The 23,407-nt window shown below is 35.8% G+C and overlaps 1 protein-coding gene across 2 annotated transcripts; it reads right to left on the bottom strand.

Moving 5' to 3' along the window:
- Positions 1-1,536: 1,536 nt before the first annotated feature.
- slc25a15a (solute carrier family 25 member 15a) lies at positions 1,537-23,020 on the bottom strand. 2 transcript variants are annotated; one of them, XM_048160863.1, is made up of 8 exons: positions 22,563-23,020; positions 22,433-22,476; positions 15,953-16,036; positions 15,403-15,661; positions 8,229-8,369; positions 5,681-5,856; positions 4,404-4,562; positions 1,537-2,419 (listed from the first exon to the last, which is right to left on the bottom strand). In XM_048160863.1, the coding sequence occupies exons 3-8, from the start codon at positions 16,005-16,007 to the stop codon at positions 2,298-2,300; spliced, it is 912 nt and encodes a 303-aa protein (XP_048016820.1). In that variant the 5' UTR covers positions 16,008-16,036; positions 22,433-22,476; positions 22,563-23,020; the 3' UTR covers positions 1,537-2,297. The 2 variants fall into 2 exon arrangements, with proteins under 2 accessions (XP_048016820.1, XP_048016819.1); XM_048160862.1 differs by lacking the exon at positions 22,433-22,476 and having other exon boundaries at positions 22,563-23,008.
- Positions 23,021-23,407: the final 387 nt, after the last annotated feature.

A 23,407-nucleotide genomic window follows, 5' to 3' on the forward strand; every position in this document is an offset into this window, starting at 1 on the left:
GGTTCGGAAAGTCATTTCATGTCACGCAGGAGCAGAACTGACGTGCTACTTGGCCGTCGGCTGTTTAACGTCAGTTTGGTGTGTCAGGGCAACTTTGGACAGAGACGCTGCCGACGTGAGTCAACCCCGCAGTCTGCTTTCCTCGCCACTAGTTCGTAGGCGTTGGCTTGGTGTGTTCTGGCCTTTAGGCCATTCCTTCCAACTGATTGACCAGCAATAGGGGCGTGGTGCACCATGATGGCTGCCACATACACTTTGAGCGTAGATGGGGTGAACAAAAGGCTACCTTGGTTCCAAATGCTGTAACTTTTCATTACTTTGTGCTATCACCACAAAATTTGATCCAGATGCAGCTCACATGTATGGGAACTTCACTAAAAAACCTTATTACCTTCCTGAGTTATTGCAAAATTACACTATATATTTGTTTTATTTTATCAGCAGTTTCTCAGCAAAAAAAAAAAAAAAAAAAAAATTCTCTAAAAATGTCAAAAGTTTTCTGCCAAACTATAGAGTACCTCAGGGATGACGTGTTTTTGTAGGCCAACCCGGAAGTTAGCGGCGCACGGGTTCCCTTGATTGAAAGCCTATGCATTTTTCCCATAGACTTTTGGAAAATCGCAGAAAATAAGCTCTGTGTTTAACAAAGGGTTATGACACTTACACATTTTGTCTATCAAGATAATCTTTACAAGTTAACACAACATTTATAGATTTTGAAGCCTAAATAAAGTCATCAGATATAAAAGGCTAACAGTAGGCTATGAACGGACTACAGCACACCATGGTCGCGGATCAACGTCACCACCATCAAGCTTCCTCAAACTTTATTTAGAAAACAATTTTATTTATAAACATGCTTGCTGATTATGATCTGTGCTGTTATGAATACTTATCCACTTTTTCATGAGAAATGCTGTCCAAATGTCCCGTTTTTAATGATGACGTCTAAAGTCCCCGCCAAAGGAAGTAGTCCCTTTTAGCAATTTGTTAGCAACCGCCGATTTTAAGACACAGTATAAGTTTAAAAAATCACAAGTGGATTATAACTGGTGTGTTTTATGTCATAGATCAAAACATGAAAGTATTTAGAGGCTTTGTTAACCACAGACCTTATTTCAGGCGATTTAACAAAAACCCATTCAAAAAACCCATAGACTTGACGGCGTTGGAACCGGAAGTCCAAAAATACTAACTTGCTTCTGGGTTTTGCCTACAAAAATGCGTAATCCCTGAGGCACTCTATACCTACCTTTTGACTCTCCTTGCTATAGTTTTGGAGTTATGACTCTATTTTTGTGTTATGTCACTCAGAAAAAAGAAAAGAAAAAAAGGGCTTAAAGGGTTAACAATTGAGACCTTATTATAAAGTGTTACCAAACATTTATATTAATTAATATTGATACTATTACTTTGTAAAATATAAATATCTCTAAATATTTAATAAATAAATATTACATTTTTAAATAATTCATTTAGAATTAATATTTAATAAATATTTAATCATATCAAGTTCAAATAGCAGTGCAGCTTAAGTGTTTGTAAAATCATTGAATGACATTTATTTGTATGGCATATGAGGCACTGCAACATAAGGAGTGTATTTTATGTCAAAAACATTACAAGCATAGCAGGAAAATACAGTATTGTTTGTTCACACATTTATCACACAAATGACTATTTAACCTTCAAAGTTGCTCAAATGCATAAACCAAGACCTCATTATAAGACAAACAATAAAAGCAGAGCTTTGGGTCTCTGGAGAACCGAGTGTAACATGCAGTCAAGAGCTACTCACCATAGATACAGGCACAGATCAACTCAATGGAAACACTGAGCCACCATTACAATACATGTATATGAATTTGGCCATTATGACATACTGTAAGCTGTGTCCTGTACTTTATTTCAGTTTTTGTTTTTATTTATTTACAGTTAATAACTTTAGTGGTTCAACTTAAACTTATTTCAGTGTATTTGCCAAAGCAACATTTGTCTGTTTAGTTTGTTAAACTAATATTTATACTTTATTTTATTTCAGCTTTATTTCAATTAACACGTTTTAATAGTTTTCGTTAACAAAAATAACCCTAGTTTGGAACATCGATTTTCAGAGCCATATACATTTTAGTTTTTTCATTCATTTAAATATTCTTTCTCGCACATAAAATATTCAAGATGCACATATATTAACACTTAGGTGGATAAAATGTCCACAAGGCAAGTTCTCAATGCAACTGAAAACTCAAGATGGGATTAAACATTTTCTGAAAAACTCCAGAGACTGAGAGATGGCCTCAGTGATCAAACTGTTGCATCATGATCTTGCGACTGACTTCATAGGCCAAAAAGAGCGCTCCATTGGCAGGAAAAGTTCGGATCATAGTCGGGGTCAAACCAGAATACAGAGGTGCCACTCCTGTAAACAAGACACCAGAATATAACATTCTGCAATCCAAGAATAAATTGTTTTGTTATATACTGATACCATTAACAAATGTTCACTTTATTTTTAATTGTCTTTCATTGGAATATCAGCCCTTGCATGTTCAATAATAAACACTGACCCCCCATTGGGGTATATTTTTTATAAATCATTTATCTATCTATTAACATAATTTTCTCAAATTCATGTGCCCTTGTAATCTTTAATCAAAATATCTTCCTCTCCCTCTTGCAGCTCATCTCTTCTCTTCTCTGATGACGTGTTTACTGGCTTGAGGGTGGGACAACCTGTCACTCACATGAGATCCACCAATAGCAAACCACAACCATTCAACCATCCAATCAATTCCCCATGGATAAAATCAAGTGCGACCCTACATTTGTTCCTGTTCGAGAAGACATTTCACTCAGACATACACTCACCGGACACTTTATTAGGTACACCTTGCTAGTACTGCTAGTACTTTAAGTGGTAGAACTGCAGGACAACTGTGATTTTGAGGTCTTAAATTGAAAGACAAATTATTTTGAAGATCAAAAACGTAAAAAGTACTACGAACTTAAGAATCAGTAGTTTTGAGTAAATCTACACAAAGAGTACAACTTGCTAGTATTGGGTTGGACTCCCTTTTGTCTCCAGAACGCCCTTAATTCTTTGTGGCACAGATTCAACAAGGTCCTGGAAACATTCCTCAGAGATTTTGGTCCATATTGACATGAGAGCATCACACAGTTGCTGCAGATTTGTCGGCTGCACATCCATGATGTGAATCTCCTGTTCCTCCACATCCCAAAGCTGCTCTATTGGACTGAGATCTGGTGACTGTGAAAGCCATTTGAGTTTAGTAAACTGACTGTCATGTTCAAGAAACCAGTGTGAGATGATTTGAGCTTTGTGACGTGAGGTGTTATCCTGCTGGAAGTAGCCATCAGAAGATGGGTGCACTCAGGTAGGCTGTGGTGTTTAAACGATACTCAATTGGAACTAAAGTTCTCAAAGTGTGCCAAGAAAATATCCCCACACCATTACACTATCAGTAGCCTGACCGTTGATACAAGACAGGATGAATCCATGATCTTTCATGTTGTTTACACCAAATTCTGACCCTTTCATCTGAATGTCGCAGCAGAAATTGAGACTTATCAGACCAGGCATTGTTTCTTCAATCTTCTACTGTCCAATTTTGGTGATCCCATGTGAATTGTAGGCTTAGTGTCACCAGTGTGTCTTCTGCAGCTGTAGCCCATCTGCTTCACGGTTGGATGTGTTGTGCGTTCAGAGATGTTCTTCTGCAGACCTAGCTTGTAACAAGTGGTTATTTGAGTTACTGTTCCCTTTCTATCAGGTCTGTCCATTCTCCTCTGGCATCAACAAGTCCATTCTCTGTAAACCCTAGAGATGGTGGTGCATGAAAATCCCAGCAGATCAGCAGTTTCTGAAACACTCAAACCAGCTCGTCTGGCACCAACATCCATGCGGCGATCAAAGTCACTTAAATCAACTTTCTTCCTCATGTTGATGCTCAGTTTGAACTTCAGAAGCTTGTATTGACCATGTCTACATGCCTAAACACATTGAGTTGCTGCCATGTGATTGGCTGATTAGATATTTACTTTAACATGCAGTTGAACAGGTGTACCTAATAAAGTGGCCAGTGAGTGTAAGTCACAATAGGGAATTAAAGACTAACACAACTTTAAAGATATTAAGATATATTACGGATAAATGATATATTACAGATAAATGATAATTTTGTATTGGTGTTCTTTGCAGTTTTATGTTTATAAGCATATCATGCCATTATCTTAGCAACATGAAAGCTAAAAATTCAACAGTTGACTTTTCTGTGGCAAGTGTTTGAGTTTTCCAAATTAGCCAAATGAGGTTCCAGATCACAGATAGGATGTTGGCTATGTGTCACTACGTTTTGAAACAAGGATAAATATAGAAATCTCACCCTCATTTCGTAAAATTCCCATAAGAGTCTTGAGGAAGCCTTCCTGTTTCCCTGCTAAAGACAGAACTTGGATGCGAGACTTCACACAGTCTATGGGGTACACAACCAACCACAGGCAGGCTCCGCCGAAACCACCGCTGAACATCAACGGCACGACACCTGTCAGAAACACACGGATCGTGAGGAGCATATCCTGTTAAATACACTGAAAAAAGTGAAAAGGCTGTGTCATTTATTTAAAGTGCATTTTTATATTGGTCTAAAAGTAAATAATATTCCCCATCAGAGGTCACATTAACCGAATATATTCTGTCAATTTATTTAGCACTGACAGAAACATCTGAAAGCTGTCCGTCATTTTGACAGCTTACACTTCCCCTGACTCGAGACTAGCGTGGAATTTTCTCACTCAAACCACTGCTGCTTCTGACTGCTTTAAGGGAAAAGCTGCTCAGTTTTCTCTATAATGCTAGCATATTGGTGAAACAGTTTTGGTGTTTGCGCTCTTGAGAGCTCAAAGATTTCTATTTACAATGTGTTTTGCAGCGTTGAGCATTGTAGCCAATCACAAACATTCTTGAATGCAATGGAAAATCAGACGTGTCTAAATTAGAAAAACGCCTGAGTTTTGTCCAGTGCTGAGCTCTGCACGCTCGCAAATCCTCTCTGTATAAGCTAATTTATAACAAAGTGTAGACATTATGTAGGTTAAATAATGCCCCGTCCACACGACAACACCAAGCCGGCGTTTTCAAATTTTTCCAATACCGGTTTCACCTTTCGAAAACGCCGGATCCGTGTTGACGAAATGCCTATCTGAAAATAATTTGTGCGGTTTCACTGAAACGCATCTCCGTGTGGACGGGGCCCTAGGCAATATATAATCCATTCAGAATTTGAATAAAACATTTGTTTTGCTGCATTTATTTATGGTAAGAAAACTAAATAAAATTGACTAACAAAATTTTTTAAAAGTGAAACCTTCATATTATAGCTAATTTAGCTTTTGTTTGAAATTAAAAATAATTGTACTGACCTTCATTAAGTAACATTTTGGCTTGTTTAAAGAATCTATATTTAAAAAAGATATATTGAGTAAATTTGGTACACTGGAAAAAAATGGGAAAACATAGATTGTCTGATTTACTTATTCATATTATTTGTGATCTACACATAAAAATTGTGTTTCCTTCTCCCATCTCCCACACAAGAAAGAATGTTATATGAGTTTGGAATGACATGAAGGTGAGTATATGATGTTCTTCCTGTGGGCTGACCTATGTGCTCTTTGTCTCTGCCCATGTGGTGGGCAAACATGGAGCGGCTGAGTTCATATCCTCCAAAGAAACAGAAGTATCCAGGTACCTCACGGACTATAGTGGTGGTGAGACCCTGATAGAAACCCAGAGGACCGTTTGTCCGCAGCACATTTCTCACAACGGACCACACCGTGCTGAAAGACAGAGAGGAGCTTCAACAAGATATGACAACTGTAAGTGGTAGAACTGCAGGATAACTGTGATTTTGAGGTCATTTTGTCTCAAATTGAAAGTTCAAAAACATAAAAAATACTAAGAACTTAGGAACAGTAGTTTCGAGTAAATCTACACAAAAAGCCACAAAACACACACACACACAATATACAAAACGTCGCATATCTCTTGCAAATGCCAACACTTCATTCAAAACTATTTTAAAGGTGCCAAAGAACGTCTTTTTAAAATATGTAATATAAGTCTAAGGTGTCCCCTGAATGTGTCTGTGAAGTTTCAGCTCAAAATACCCCAAAGATTTTTTTTTATTCATTTTTTTAACTGCCTATTTTGGGGCATCATTAAATATGCGGCGATTCAGACTGCGCGGCCCCTTTAAATTGTGGTGTCTTAAACAGCATAAACAAAGTTCACACAGCTAATATAACCCTCAAAATGGATCTTTACAAAGTGTTCGTCATGCAGCATGTCTAATCGCGTAAGTATTGTATTTATTTGGATGTTTACATTTGATTCTGAATGAGTTTGATAGTGTTTCGTGGCTAAAGTTAACATTACACACTGTTGGAGAGATTTATAAAGAATGAAGTGGTGTTTATGAATTATACAGACTGCAAGTGTTTAAAAATGAAAATAACGACAGTCTTGTCTCTGTGAATATAGTAATAAACGATGGTAACTTTAACCACATTTAACAGTACATTAGCAACATGCTAACGAAACATTTAGAAAGACAATTTACAAATATCACTAAAAATATCATGTAATCATGGATCATGTCAGTTATTATTGCTCCATCTGCTATTTTTCGCTATTGTTCTTGCTTGCTTACCCTAGTCTGATGATTCAGCTGTGCACAGATCCAGACGTTAATACTGGCTGCCTTGTCTAATGCCTTGAACATGAGCTGCATATGCAAATATTGGGGGCGTACATATTAATGATCCCGACTGTTACGTAACAGTCGGTGTTATGTTGAGATTCGCCTGTTCTTCGGAGGTCTTTTAAACAAATGAGATTTATATAAGAAGGAGGAAACAATGGTGTTTGAGACTCACTGTATGTCATTTCCATGTACTGAACTCTTCTTATTTAACTATGCCAAGATAAATTTAATTTTTAATTCTAGGGCACCTTTAACTCTTCTGAAAATGGTGTTTATGTATAGTAACTCTACACATTATCCATCAAATGATTAGCCATAAACACATCAAACTACACACAGATGTAAACAATGTAAAACACGACTATATTGTGTATTTTGCTTGTTCAATGTGCAGTGGAGTATACAGGAGATTTTCATACATATGTGCACAAACACAATGTATATAAAGTATGTATGCACAACTGATGAATTTTACAGTTATTGAACGGAACTGAATCAACACAGATCTAACTTGAGCTTAATAATGACACTATTGGCTTGTTAGAGCTGCTTTTTAGGAGAATTTGAATTTGTTACTATTGTGAAGTCACTTTGAAACAGTCTGTATTGCATAAAGTGCTATAGAAACAGAGGTGACTTGACTTTCAGTATATATTTACAAAATAAACAGAAATGCAAGGGTGAAAAATTTATTTATTTCTCAGAACTTTGAGTTTTGATTTCTAAGAGATTAAATTAGGTATATTTACACTATAAATAGAAATGCAAGAGGGTAAAAATAATTTATTTCCTTCTTAAAACATTGAATTTTGATATCTGTGATCAATTTATGTATAAGTGTTTTCACACATGATCACAAATGATTGTGGCATCCCAAATGAAACACAAGAGCTGTTAGTTTTGAGTGACAGGTCTAATGTAGAGAACTGTGTTTAGGATTTTGCAAAAGGTTGATTCTACAATTGCAAACTGAGAATAAAGCAGATAATGTGCTTGCAGTTTTGCAGACTTGGTCTGAAGATTAGGTATATGAGTGAATAGTTTCATTAAGTGGGCCTCAATTACCACTTTTAGTGTCTTCATTTACTCACCCATTTAGGTCATACTAAACCTGAATTCATTTCTTATTTCTGTGGAACAGCTAAAAAAGGGGGCGGGCACTGTTATACTCTATTGCAAAGTATTTTTGCATCATGGTAGTACTGTACTGTACATTAAAATATTTGATTTCTGATTTCAATTGAATGAAAAGAAAAAAAAAACAGTTTAGTCTGAACACTGTTAAAACAGAATAAACTCATTTACTTCAAAAAAATGTAAATATTTCTAATAATGACCAAATTATTTGATTAACCCTGAATCATCCCTTTCAAAATGGACATAAAGTTACACAACATGCCTCGTTTCTCATTTTCAACTATCAAAACATCCTCTGTCCAAACAGACCTTTTCTGTCCACTGGCAATCTTGCCGGATGCCTCCATTTCATGCATGGCCTGCAGTCGACATTTAACCAGTTCAGTGGGGCATAAAGCCAGAGAGGAGAAGATCGAGGCAACAGAACCTGAACAGGCCTTCTGAATATCACTGAAAACAAACACACACAGTTATTAATATAGTTCAAATCAAATGTAATATGAAGGACTGCATTTGAATCAAGACATACTGTCCCACCAACCTAAAGTAATCCTGATATATATATACTATATATATATATATATTATATTCACAGTGCACAGCATAAATTAGTACACCCCCTCTGAAACTTCTGAAAGTCAGCAATTACTCAATTACTTAGAAGACATGTTAGGGTTCTTTAGAGATATAATGTTCCAGCAAGTCTGCTTAATCAATTACCAGAAAAACATGTCAAAAATATTCAGGAAAATAAGATTTTCTTATCAAGGTGATAAAATATTGTGTAGCAAAAATGAGTACATCCTCCTAAAAGTTACTAAATTAAATGAAATAAAAATTTTCTGGTGTAAGTTTAAGGCAATGTTTGATCAACAGGTAAGTATGTTGAACCAAAACATTTAAAGAGAAGTAATTTCTTGACAATTAAAAGTGTTATATAGCCCACTGAATTATTCTCAGACTTAATGCTGACAACAATGGAAGCATTTGGGAGAGAACTGTCAGGAGACTTATTTCTTAACACAAAAGAGGACAGTGGTACAAGAGGATTACCAAATCATTGTTTTAAGAGTGAAAATATAGCAAAAGTAACAGAAATAATAAGAAAAATGGACTTATGACATGCCCCTGAAATAATCAGGCCTTCATTTTAAGCTTTCATTTAGTGATGAGGGATTTTTTTGCAAGACAAAGAGCAGGAGAAATACCAAGGGAGTGTCTCAGAGCCAGCAAAAGCTATGAAAAGAGCGACTGTTTATCTCTCAGAGTAAGATGCAGCCTGCAGAAATGGAATGCATGGTTGTTGTTCTCACTGGAGAACAACATTAGCCATTTCCAAAGTCCATATTTACAAAATATAGATTCTGGGAATCAATACTCTGGTCTCATGAGACCAACTCAATCATTTTGGATCTAACAGCATCCAAAATGTTATGGTGTTGCTAGAGGAGGAGTACAGTGAGAAGTGCCTGGTTCCCACAGTAAAGTTCAGTGGTAGTAAAGCTCTTATATAGGGATGTATGAGTGCTGAAGGTGTGAGGGAGTTGTACTTTATTAATACTGTCATGAATTCCCACACCACTGTGTAATTCAATACACAAACTTGAAACAGAAGATGTTACCCTTTACTCATTTCCTGCATTGTTGGGCATTTTTTCAATATGACAATGAGGATATGCATTCTCCCAAGGTGAAAAACCTTCTGTGAACATGTATTGCACTCAATCTTAACACTCTTAAGCCTGTAGAGAAGAGTTGAGCAACACTCCCCATTAAAGATCAGGGCATTTAAGGAGCTGCATCAATCTAGGAGTCTGACAGGACAGACTGTGACAATTTGTCATGAATCTTGTAGAAAGTCCGTGCTCAAGAAGGGTCAGAGCAGTATATTCAAAATTATGAAGGGCATACTAAGTGCTAGAATATTGTACTAATTTCTGCAATCCTTAATTTAAACAAAGATTGTGCTAATTTACTTATTTTATGGCTATTAATGGCATATATTTCTCAGGTTTTATTATGTATATGTTTAATGCATTTTAGTTTTGCCATCTTTCCATGAATTGTATTAGTGATCATAAAGAAAATAAGAAAATACATCTTTTGTATTTGTTCAGAGGGGCTCTGTACTCATTTATGCTATATATATATATATATATATATATATATATATATATATGCAAACTATTTATATATATATGCAAACTATTCTATTTGTACTTTAAATATTGAGAGAGTACTTTGATTATGGCTGCACTTATTGTTTGCACTTAAGACTAAATTAAGACTTACACTTAAGACTATCAATTTTTGGAAAAGAGTTCAGTTAGGAGGTCAAAAGTTGTAGAAGCTCATAAATCATGTACAGTTCTAAGGTCTGAAGAAACTCATATGAAATCATACAGGAGATAAGCCAGTCAGTTGAGTTTGTGGCAAAACCTTTTACAGTGCTTGAGTATTGTTGTCTTTTACTGCATATGATAATTCATACTCATAATCAAACACTGTTCACGTTCAGCGCTTCCAGGTTCTACATCAGAACGCTGGCTCAACATTTGCAGACGCTGTTCACGTGAGCACCACGACACATGTGTGTGATGCTGCTGATGCAGGAGCCGGCCAATAATGAGTCGGCGTTCTGACAAAGAACCTGGAAGGCGCTGGACGTAAACAGCGTAGGAGAATGACACAGAAGAGAAGATAGTGTTGAATAAAGCTGTTATTTTTGTTTTGTTTTTGCGCACAAACTTCTCGTTGTTTCATAAAAATTAAGGTTGAACCACTGCAGTCACGTTGACTATTAACAAAGTCTTTAGTACCTTTCTGGACCTTGAAAGTGGTGGTTAAATTGCTACTGTATCTATGGAGGAATCAAGATACCTCTCGGATTTCATCAAAATATCTTAATTTGAGTTCTGAAGATGAACAAAGGTCTTATGGGTGTGGAACGACATGAGGGTGAGTAATTAATGACAGAATTTTTTTTATTTTTGGGTAAATCCTTTAAGTCTGTGCTCCAAGGTATTCAAGATTTATAACAAGTTGGAAGTTGGAAATATCATTTTTCCAGAGTAGGAGTGACAGTTAACATGTTAATTACAATGACCTTTATACAATAATTAAATTAGTGGGAAATGTTTAAAAAAATCAGTATATAATTCTTAGGTATATATATATATATATATATATCATGATATAGTAAATATCATGGTTATAAATATGTAATCAAAGCACCATGGTAACCTATATCAGTGTACCATAGCATTGCCATCTGATCCCATTAGCTACTATACCATGATTTACACAGAGGTAAACATGAAAGAATTCCATGTATTGACTTTAAACGTAATGTTTATGGAGACAAGAAAAGCGCTCTGAACATGCAGGCGGTGGGTCACTTGACACAGCTTGTCCTTGAGGATTGAATTGCATCATGCATACTGAGTGGACTCATAAGCACATGAGAATTACTGTATGTAGCAAAAGGGGGGAAGACAAGTGTTCAACGCTTTAACACATACCATTTAAAGGTGGTAAAGAGGATGTTTTGTTTTATACATTTTTGCAATATTACTTGAAACTGTCTTTACTAAGTGATAAAAGACGAAAGGAGCACTGAAAGGAATATTATTAATATACATCATCTGTGCACGAGGTAGGGCCTTAAAAACATCAGCCAATCGTTTACGCGATCATCGCGTAAACGATTTGGCCCTCTGGCTTGTCAATCACTGCCATTGTGAGAGACGTGCGCGGATTGGCCCTCTGGCTTGTCAATCACTGCCATGACGTTCCTTGTGAGAGACGCGCGGCTGCACGCTCTAGTAACTTTCCACACTACATGCGCCTGCATGCAATGTTTTTGTCAGGAGACAGGAGTAACAACTGCAGATTATGAGGTGAGTCCGACATAATGAATCCACTAAGTATGTGCGCGGCTTAACGATTGTAAGGACCGATTATGAATGTAAATTGATACTTATGACTGATCGCGCTCAAACGCGTCCAGTCAGAGCCAGTTGCTTTCTGTCTGCGATTACAGTCTGTGTTCAAATTCCATGTGAAAGTATATAAATCTGCTTCAGGAGCAGGAAACTATCGCTGTATGTTGAGCATAGTCAGAATGTTTTAGCTAGTCGTAAAATGTGTATCATTTCAAACGCTCATTTCAAAAACTCAGTCGACGAAAACATCCTCTGTACCACCTTTAAATAACATAAACCGCCCACAAGTCTAATAGAGCTTCATGTTTTCACTGTATCATGATAGTTACTCCAGCTTAAGACAAGCACTAATGTGGCTGTTTCTTCAACTATGACAACTATTGGTCCTGTGCACTCTTGAAAATTCCCACCACAGTATAATTTCCATCTTATGACAAATTATATATAAAGCATTCTGTGGTGTAAATTACATTTTTAAATTGTTTTTTTTTTTTTTTTAAATATTAATCACTCTTTTGTCTTCGCTAAGGCTAATTTCACAGCTAGCATGTTATGTTATCCTAAATACACACAATTAAAGGTACACTATTGTTTTTTTTCTTCAAAATGAACAAAATATAAATAATGAGTCAATATTTAATTCACTATAGTAAGCCTATTAAGTGTTTATATTTTAGACCTGACAGGATGGTTTTTGCAGGAAATTGCATATATGACACTCGCCCGTGTGTCTCCTCATATCCATGAATAGTAAAAAAAGTTGCTCTGGCTGCTTTGACACGTGTATGGTGTGGGAGATACAGAGGTTAGTTGTCACAATGGCCCTCATTTATCAAACAAACGTAGAAAGCACGGAAAGAACGGAAAAATACGCTTACGACAACGCTTACGTGTGATTCATTAAACTTTCGTAACCGGCCAATTCCATCGCACGAATGAACGAGTGTTGATAAATGTGGCGTCTGAAAACAATCTTCATTTAAATATCACGCCCCAAATTTTAGAAGCCTCGCCCTATAGTTTACGACACAGAGAAACATAACCCGGACATGAAGAGGAAGTAATCGCATGAAAAATAAATGTATCTTACTCTAAAAACACCCCTCAACCTCGTAAATTTCAAACAATAAAATTAACTTAAATAATAATACCTGTAAATAAAACTAAATACTTACGAACATTAGGCCTAGTACCTCACTCCAAAGAAAATCCTTTAAATTTATTTTATTCATAACAGAACAAGAGTAAAAATAAGTGGCTATATATTGAAACACAAATTAGGCTATAGTGGCATTCATTATAAAGCAGAAACAAATTTATTTAAAGCAAAACTGAATTGGGCTCTCATTCGGGAAGAATCCAAACATTTCCGTATTCGCGATGTAACATTTATTGGTTGCTGAACTACTGTTGATTATGTAAAAAAAAAAGCTTTCTATTTCACTCTTGTTTCAATATCCACGTAAAACATCATCCTTCGCATGCGCAAAAATGTGTTTGGATGGGCGTTGTGCGCGCCGACTGGTACAGATGTAGGCCTATTTGGACCATTAAACTGAGCAGTGTTAACTTTCTCTGCATTTAGTTTGCTGATAGATGGTCTGAAATGTAAAGTTAGCAATGCTAGAACTGATATTTTACGCCAGCGTGTGTGAGTGAGGCACCCTGTGCTATCAATTGGATTTAATCAAATAAAGATAAATATTTTAATAAAATAAAGAAAATTAATACAACGCGTCAAATGAGTGTAGCCTGTTCTAGCCCTACTTCATGCAGTTTTTCTCTTTTGTTTTGTTAATCTGTTAATAATTTTAGTGATATTTCGTGTAGTCCTATTTTTTTTTATTCCTTTATAGGCTATATTTTCTGTTCTCTGCACGCATCTGTTCTAATTTAATTTTAATTTGACATTTTAATCGTGTCGTTTAATGGTTAAAGGAAAATAATCTTAATGTTCACATATCAGTTCTCCACCAGATTTATTATGCTGCACGCAAGTTCCCGCTGACTCAAAAACGTGCGTACATGAGCTGAGACCTGACGTGAGATTTGATCGTAGCTACCGCTTGCGCTCATATTGATAAATGCCAAATTTTGCGTGGAAACAAGCGTACGCACAGTTTTCTGGCATACGATCATTTGATAAATGAGAGCCAATGAAAGAGAAAGTTTGACAAGGAGCAGCTAAATCTCCAACCTCCGGGGGATCCCCGTTTAAAAAAATTAACAGAGGAGAGTCTGCTGGAAAAGAGAGAATGCGACAGAGCTCGTAATAAAACAAGAATCAACATTGGCTTGGCTTTTCAGATATTTAAAATGTCGTAATAGGAGATGACATTTTTATTACTCAACAGTAATTAAAGTATATTATTGAACAGATAATTTGCCATATGTAGCTCTCTAACAGAGATCATTGTAAAGCATTTTCTATTGTGAAGGGTCATTTCATTATGGGTTTTGTAGCGCTGTGCTGGAATTTCAAGGAAATACCATGTCAATTAATGGGTAAGGCTACAGTAACATCTTCAGCTATTCAGCCTGAGATCCTTTCCATCGGAACCATCTGAAATGTTTTACGAGCAGTAGAATAACCATATTCATCCTCACAGTCACACAGAGCCGCAGGACAACCAAAACAATGTTCTTCCGCAAAATACATGCAGTTTTGTTTTTTTAATCGCTAGAGGGGCAAAAGTTACATAATGTAATGTTTTATTTGGTTTCTTCACACAAGCCCTACACCAGTGGTATATTAAAACTTTATTAAGAACTAAAAAAATATTGAAGAATTATTGAAGAGCATGCAATTCTTGAAATTTCTGGAATTACAGAATGAATTGTGTCTATTTAATTTACACACACACACACACACACACACACACACATTACATATATCAGTGTTGTTTTAGTATTATTTATATACTATTATAGCATTGATTAATGTTTTAAATTTATTTTTATTTTTATATTTTTAGTTTTCAAAGTAATTTATTTTTCAATTTTACTTTAAGTTAAAGTAAAATGGTTACTTTAGATTATTTTCAATTTAGTTTTTTTATTATTATTCCACTTAGCTTTCATTTATTTCAATTTCAGTTTTACTTTTAGTATACTTCAACTTATTTCAGTTAGTTGCCAAGGCAACATTTTTAATAATTTAATTTAATATTCAATTACAATATATATATATATATATATATATATATATATATATATATATATATACCATTGAGTCACAGAGGTTGAGATTCACTGTTCACTGACTCTGGTGTCTCCTTGGAAAACAATCACACTAACTTAAAAAAAAAAAAAAAAAATTTCAATGACAAAATTGGTTGGTGTAGTTGAAATGACAATAAAAACTTAACACATCTTCACACACACACACACACACACACACACACACACACACACAAAAATGTTATGTTTAATTCACTATTTGCTTAGATTTTCATAGTTGTTAACATGTAATAATTTGCATTTTTATCATGGATTTTCATAGTTTAAGTGCCCAAAGTTTAACGTTAAAAATACCCCACCTGAGTTCTGTGCCTCGGGCCACTCCTGAAACAAAGCGCACTACATTCTGGCAGAAGCCGTAGCTCATGAAGAGTACAGCGTTTTCAGCAATGTTGGCTATGAGGGCAGGTGTGGTGCCCTGATAGAGGCCTCGCAGTCCAACCTGTTTGTAGACGGACACGAAGCAGTGGACAAAGCTTCTGTACAAGCCGGGGAAAGTCTGCATCTTCACCTTGGCTGTATCAAAGGGCTGCCCGCTAAACACACACGCAATCCCACCTAAAGACAGAAGAGAGGAAAACAGAACATGCACTGCAGAACATGCTTCGATGTTTTTAAATAACTGATTCTGCCTTGTTCCTTACTGTAACAAAATTCCCATCATCATGCAAAATTTGTGCAAATCAGACAGGTGAAAAATACACTGTATTATGACAGCCTGTCAAAATGACTGTGAAATGAAAATTGGGATTTTTAAATCTAATCGGTTCTGGATCTGACATGCATGCAACATCCCATATATTACATTTGTTAATGTAGACACAGGAAATGATCAACAAAGGCTGTTACCACATGCTCCGGCTGACAGATCAATGACGGCTTGAGTGACAGGGTGTGGCGCCATGGTTAACTTCTGCTATATTGCATCACTTCCTGTGTAGAAATAGTGCAGAAAAACGTTTTACTCAGATTTGCCCTGATTAACATACACGTCTACCATCTTTCAAATAGTATACACATCAATATAGAAAAAAAAAGTAGCCTAGGTTAATATTACTGTCACGATTGAGTCACCTGCACCAGACCTCCTGAACCGCCAGAGGGAGCCATCACCGGAGTACTAGTTTACATTGGACTTCATTTCCCATGCACCCACATACCTGGGACTGATAACGCTTGCACCTGCCACCAATCATCTCCATGCACACTCACTATAAAGCTCACACTCAGTTCTTTGAAAAGTCTTGATTAGCCACGGTTGTCATTTCTGAGCATTTTTTCCTGTTTGTTGTTTTGTTGCTGACTTGGACTGTACTTTGGATTGTGATTCTTGCTGCCTGACCCGACCTCTGCCTGTTCATTGTTTATCCCTGTCTGCCGCCTGCCTCGACCCTTTGCCTGTTACCGTTTATGCTGTCTGCCACCTGCCACGACCCTCTGCCTGTTTCCTGGTATGGATCAATACACTTCTGATTTGTCACAATTACACACAATTTATAGCATATTCAACATATATACAAACCCATGTTCATTACCAAAAAGTAGGTCTACTGTCACCCTACCACGGTACAGCGGATTACCGTATACAAACCTGAGAGTAATTTTCCCCAGTTATTTTTCAGAAATCACGTAGAATTAATGTAGCAATTCTATTAGAATCAGAATTAATGTGGAATCAAAACAACGATGCCCAATTCACAAACCTTTTTTGTGTTTGCAAAAACGTCTACAGTTGTTGCCGATTCTGTTCGATCCATTTGAACAATTCACTCACACACTGAATCATTTTAAGCAGTACCCACAACGCTTCAGGACACTTTATAAGGCAGAAAACAAGAAGAACACAGGATCATCACCGAATGTTCCCAGAGAACGTGTTTCCATACTTTTTCTATGTAAACATGCACCAGACTGACGTCTTTTACCATTGCACTCGCGCCTTGCTTCCTTTGTAATCTGCCATTTTGTTGAGGTGCGCAGTGCATTCTATGTTGATTATGTCAAATGGTTGCACTCGGTGAGCTACTGGTGCTAGCTATTGTTATTTTTATATATATAAAAAACCATTTGTAATGGGTTTGTAAAAGGTGATTTACACTTACATTTACACTGTTTTGACCAGCAGTCATCAGCGTGTGGCGTTTTGAACGCTTCGAAACAGTGAATCATTTTGCGAATCAATTGGTTCAATTGATTCAAAGCTTTGTTTCTCCTACCATTAATCAGAGCTATGTGGGCTGTGTAGCTGTAAGTACTTTGAAAATTGAGAGAGTGCTTTGATTATGGTTGCACTTATTGTTTGCACTTAATAAGACTAAAAGAAAACCGTTATTTATTTTTATGGTAACACTTTACAATAATGTTTCATTAATTAACGTTAGTTAACAATACTTCTACACCATTTTAGTTAATGTTAATTTCAACATTTACTAATACATTGTTAAAATCAAAAGTTGTATTTGTTAACATCACTTAATGCACTATCATGAACTAACCATGAATGCAGGATTTCTTAAAAATAGTGTGTAAAAATCTTGTCTCGTTCTCGTGAACTCAATCTCGTGTCTTGTCTCGTCTCGTGAGCTACCTGTCTCGTCACACCCCTATATTAAGCCATACAAGTGTTAATACACAGGGTTCCCTTTAAAACAAACAAACAGTCTAACCCAGTCTAGTCTAGATTTTGCAAGTTTTCTCATTCCACTGCCATATGCCTTGTGTTTTAAAAAAGCAATGATAAAGTATGTAGTAGATACTTACTTAAAGGAACACTCCACATTTTTTTTGAAAATAGGCTCATTTTCCAACTCCCCTAGAGTTAAACAGTTGAGTTTTACAGTTTTCGAATCCATTCAGCCGATCTCCGGGTCTGGCGGTACCACTTTTAGCATAACTTAGCATAGTTCATTGAATCTGATTAGACCGTTAGCATCTCGCTCAAAAATGACCAAAGAGTTTCAATATTTTTACTATTTAAAACTTGACTCTTCTGTAGTTACATCGTGTACTAAGACCGATAGAAATGAAAAGTTGCAGTTTTCTAGGCCGATATGGCTAGGAACTATACTCTCATTCCATGGGTGCAGCAGGCGCAATGATATTACGCATTACAGGCGCTGCGTAATATCATTGCGCCCGCTGCACCCATGGTACGGCGGCAAAGTTCCTTGATTATTATGCCGAAATGAGAGTATAGTTCCTAGCCATATCGGCCTAGAAAATCGCAACTTTTCATTTTCTGTCGGTCTTAGTACACAATGTAACTACAGAAGAGTCAAGTTTTCAATAGGAAAAATATCGAAACTCTTTGGTCATTTTTAAGCAAGATGCTACTGGTCTCATCAGATTCAATGAACTATGCTAAGCTATGCTAAGAGTGGTACTGCCAGACCCAGAGATCGGCTGAATGGATTCGAAAATGGTAAAACTCAACTGTTTAACTCTAGGGGAGTTGGAAAATGAGCATATTTTCAAAAAAAGTGGATTGTTCCTTTAAAGTAGCAGTCCGTAAGTTTTACCTCTTTGTCGCCATCTCTATTTGAACCCTGAAATTGCAGTTATTTGCGGAATTATCATATTTACGTGGGTTGTGCATCAGCACGGCTCCTCTGCACGGATGAATCTACTGTTTGTGTGGGTTGTCTATCAACGCACCAGTTGTCAACGATGACTGTCATTTTAAACTTGCTGGATTACAAACCGCCATCAAAATGATACGTTTAATTATTCCAGCTGCTGTAAGAACAGGCTACAAACGATCCACCACCTGCTGCATCTACACACACATGCGATATAGCCTGCCAGCCGGAAATCCTGTATGTAAACAGACGTGACGTAATGACGCAATGACGAACGGCGGAAGCTCATAATTCCCGCGAGATCCTACCAGTAGCCATGAAATTATTAAACATTATTATAAGCTTACCGTTGTCAATCAAGCTAAGGTGAGGAGATTGTTATGAACACTGGCTGGTAATGTACTTGCTCAAAAATTGATGTTCGATCATTTTTAACCAAAAAAAGTTACGGACTGCAGTTTTAAAATCCATTATATTGTAGGAAACAAAACCTCATATGTTCAATGATGAACCCAGCTAACAGGGAACAATCTCAACTTTAGCTAATGTTCTGGTAAGGTTTTCTCAAAGTTGTGAAAAAAACGTTCTTCCAGTAACGTTTGTTCAGGATACCTGGTTTTTGTGCTTTTTAAAAATTGCTTACACACTAAAAGCGGTACTTAATGCTCACTCAGTGAAATCATTCACTCATATAATTAATCTTCAGAGCAAGTCTACAAAACTACAAGCACATTATCTGCTTTACACTCATTTTGCAAGTGTAAAATAAACTTTTTTTTATTAAATCCTAAACAAACGCAGTTCTCTACATTAGACAGTAGACACATCACTCAAAACTAAGAGCTCTTGTGTTTCATTTAGAAAACACTGCCATTTCAAAGGGTTAGTTCCCCCCAAAATGAAAATAATGTAATTTATTACTCACCCTCATGTCGTTCCACACCTGTAAGACCTTCGTTCATCTTCGGAACACAAATTAAGATATTTTTGATTAAATCTGATGGCTCAGCGAGGCCTGCATAGACAGCAATGGTACTTCCTCTCTCAAGATCCATAAAAGGTACTAAAAACATATTTAAATCAGTTCATGTGAGTACAGTGGTTCTATTTTAATTAGGGATGTGCAACGATTAAACGATTAATCACATTTGCAAATAAAAGTCTGTGTTTACGTAATATATGTGTGTGTTCTGTGTATAATAATTATGTATATATAAATACAGACACATACATGTATATATAGTAGTCAACATTTGAAGTGGATCAAAAAACTAAGCTGTTCTAAGAAGAAAGTTTTATGACAACTTTGATGAAAGGTTTTGATCCACTTAAAATTGTTGACTACTGTATTTAAGAAAAATGTTAGATTTATATATAATATATTTATATTTATATGTAATATAAAATATATATATTTAATTAAACATGCATATATTTCTTAAATATATACATGTATGTGTGTGTATTTATATATACATAATTATTATACACAGAACACACACATATATTACGTAAACACAGACTTTTGTTTTGCAAACGATTAATCGCAATTAATCATTGCACATCCCTAATTTTAATATTATAAAGAGATGAGAATATTTTTTGTGCACCAAAAAAAAAAAAAAAAAAAAAACTTTTTAACAATATCTAGTGATGGCCGATTTCAAAACACTGCTTCAGGGCGTTATGTATCTGAAAACACGTGACTTTGGCGCTCCGATCCACTGATTTGATTTGTAAAGCTCCGAAGCTTCAAGAAGCAGTGTTTTGAAATCGGCCATCACTAGATATTGTTAAAAAGTCATTATTTTGTTTTTTTGCTGCACAAAAAGTATTCTCGTCACTTTACAATATTAAGGTAGAACCACTGAACTCACATGAACTGATTTAAATATGTTTTTAGTACCTTTATGGATCTTGAGAGAGGAAGTACCATTGCTGTCTATGCAGGCCTCACTGAGCCATCAGATTTAAATAAAAAATATCTTAATTTGTGTTCCGAAGATGAACAAAGGACTTAGGGGTGTAGAATGACATGAGGATGAGTAATTAATGACATTATTTTCATTTTTGGATGAACTAACCCTTTAAATGGCACACTCATTTACCGATAACCACACCTAATGATCACGTGTGAAAATACTTACACATAATTTGTTCACTTTGAAATCAAAACTCATTGTTTTGAGGAAGAAATTATTTATTTTTACCCTCTTGCATTTCTGTTTATAGTGTAAATATACCTAATTTTACCATTTAGAAATCAAAACTCAATGTTTTGAGAAACAAATACATTTATTTTGTAAATACATACTGAATATGCATTCAAGCCAAGTCAAGTATTTCTGTAGCGCTTTATACAATAAAGATTGTTTAAAAGCAGCTTCACAATAAAGTAACCAATACAAATTCTCCTGCAGCTCTAACAAGTCAATAGGTGTCATTATTCAGCTCAAGTCAGTTCAGTGTTGATTCAGTTCAGTTCAATAAAAATGTTATTTATAGCCTACATTGTTCCACATGAAAAAATACTATAGTAATTTATAAAAAATACTATAGTGTTTTTGAACCATACTATAGTAAATTGTAGTATACTGTGTGTGTATATATATATATATATATATATATATATATATATATATATATATATATATATAACAACACTTTGTTAATGAATGCCACAGCATACTGTAGTATTAACTACAGTAAAATGTAGTGTATTATATAATATATATACACTGCCCTCCAAAAGTTTGGAAACGCCCTAGAAAAGTGGGGTTTTGGACAATATTGGCATGAATCCTTTTTAATTTGTGATAATTTTGCACTGATAAGGGACAACACGAACTACGAAAACATATTTTATTACATAAACAGTTTATACATAGAAAAAACTTAAATTTTCAATTCATCAAAATATCCACCATTAGCAGCTATCTGACCTAAACTGGGTTCTAATTGGTTCATTGTATTCTAAACTTAATTGGCAATAAATTGTTGAAGCTATTAAGGCGTGCTGACCCAAAAATCTTTTACAAACCTGGGCATGTCTGACTTTGACATGCATATATTGCCATTATTATGTAATAAAAATTATTATTGCTGGTCTTCAACTGATAATGTCAAGTAACTTTTTAATGTATTTGCACCAAAACATAAGGATTTATGCTGATATTATAGTATTTACTATAAATTACTTTATTTTTCATATGTAACATTTCTGAAACACTTTAGCTGGACGTTTGTTAAATGTTACTACTTGTTTCAGAACATTCACAGAACATTTAAGAGTAAGTTCCCAAAATGATAAAACGGAATGTTCCCTTAATGTTCGCATGACGTTTTCATAACTTAATGGGAACGTTCTTACAACATATTTTTGTTAGCTGGAATTAAGCAGCCGGAGTTTTGAGAGAGATAAAAAGAGAAACCGGGGAAAACATTTTGACCATTAGCCTAACTTACACGTACGCCACAGAACATTGCATAAGTTGAGTGTCTCGGTAAGACGAGGATATTTATATCTGACCTGCGAGATCTCTATTATTAGCCCAGACTTAATCTTTAATCCAGATTCAGAGGGAATCCCCTGAGCGGTCAAGAGTCCCTTTCTGCCCAACACTATCTGAACTTCCTCATGTGCCAACATTCACATGCCAAGATCACAATGTCTTAGCAACATTAAACTCAGCTGTTGCAATCTTACATATGTTCTGCATGATGATCGCACAGTCCAGGTATTCTCACTCACCCGCCCTTCCTCGGAACTCCGTCTGTCCTGGCAGCAGGCGGACACTATTTCCAATAATGTACTTAGTTCAAGAGCCTCGGAACGAAGCGCCATGTGAAAGAAGTATTCTTACTACTGACGAAAAACATACCTGAAGCCGGTGTAAACACGCACACTTCCTCGATCACCTCCACAGGTGTGTACATGCCACACACGCAAGGGCAGGGGTGTGTGTTGCTCGGCATGCGGGGGCTTCTTGGAACTTGGGAAGAAGAGAAAGCGGACTATCGTGTTGCTGTCATATCCTGCAGAAGCTGTTGACTCAACATCAAGATTGTGACACAAGGTCACTTCATCAAACGCGATATTCCCAGTCAGAGAACAAATGCCAGCAACACTGAGGTATTTTAACCACTAGATGGCAGGATATCCTTGAACATAGCGCCAGTTATCCTAAGCATCTGCACAAACTTTGTACAGATTAAGATGTGGTCCTGAATTCTTACAAGCAATAGGGTACAATATGGTCTTTTGGTAAGCTATAATGTAAGAATAACATTCCACTGGGACAACCTTTTTTAAAATCAATATAATTATGCAAACACATAACATCATGTAAAATGATTCCAAATTTCATCTCAGATTTTCATTTAATAATCAAATAAAAAAAATGTCACTTATACTATACAAAAGTATCATGGGTTTTTGCATATTTATTAAAAAGTTATACTGCAAATAAAAGTAAATATTTGTATTTATAGTAAATACACCAAAATAAATGATAAATATGTACAAAAAATATAAAAGAGATAAACACTGCATCATAACGGTTCGGTGCTTTCCAGATCTATTCGCATGTTATACACCAACAAGCTTTCCTTTATTAATATAAAGCATTCATATTTTCGTAACAACCGCTGTGATCAACGAAAACACATTGAAAAGTTGCTTTGGTCTGTTTATGTTTCTCTTTGTTCTTTACACTAATATTTCGCT

The sequence above is a fragment of the Megalobrama amblycephala genome, linkage group LG16 (genome assembly GCF_018812025.1).
Source record: "Megalobrama amblycephala isolate DHTTF-2021 linkage group LG16, ASM1881202v1, whole genome shotgun sequence".
NCBI classification, from domain to species: Eukaryota; Metazoa; Chordata; class Actinopteri; order Cypriniformes; family Xenocyprididae; genus Megalobrama; species Megalobrama amblycephala.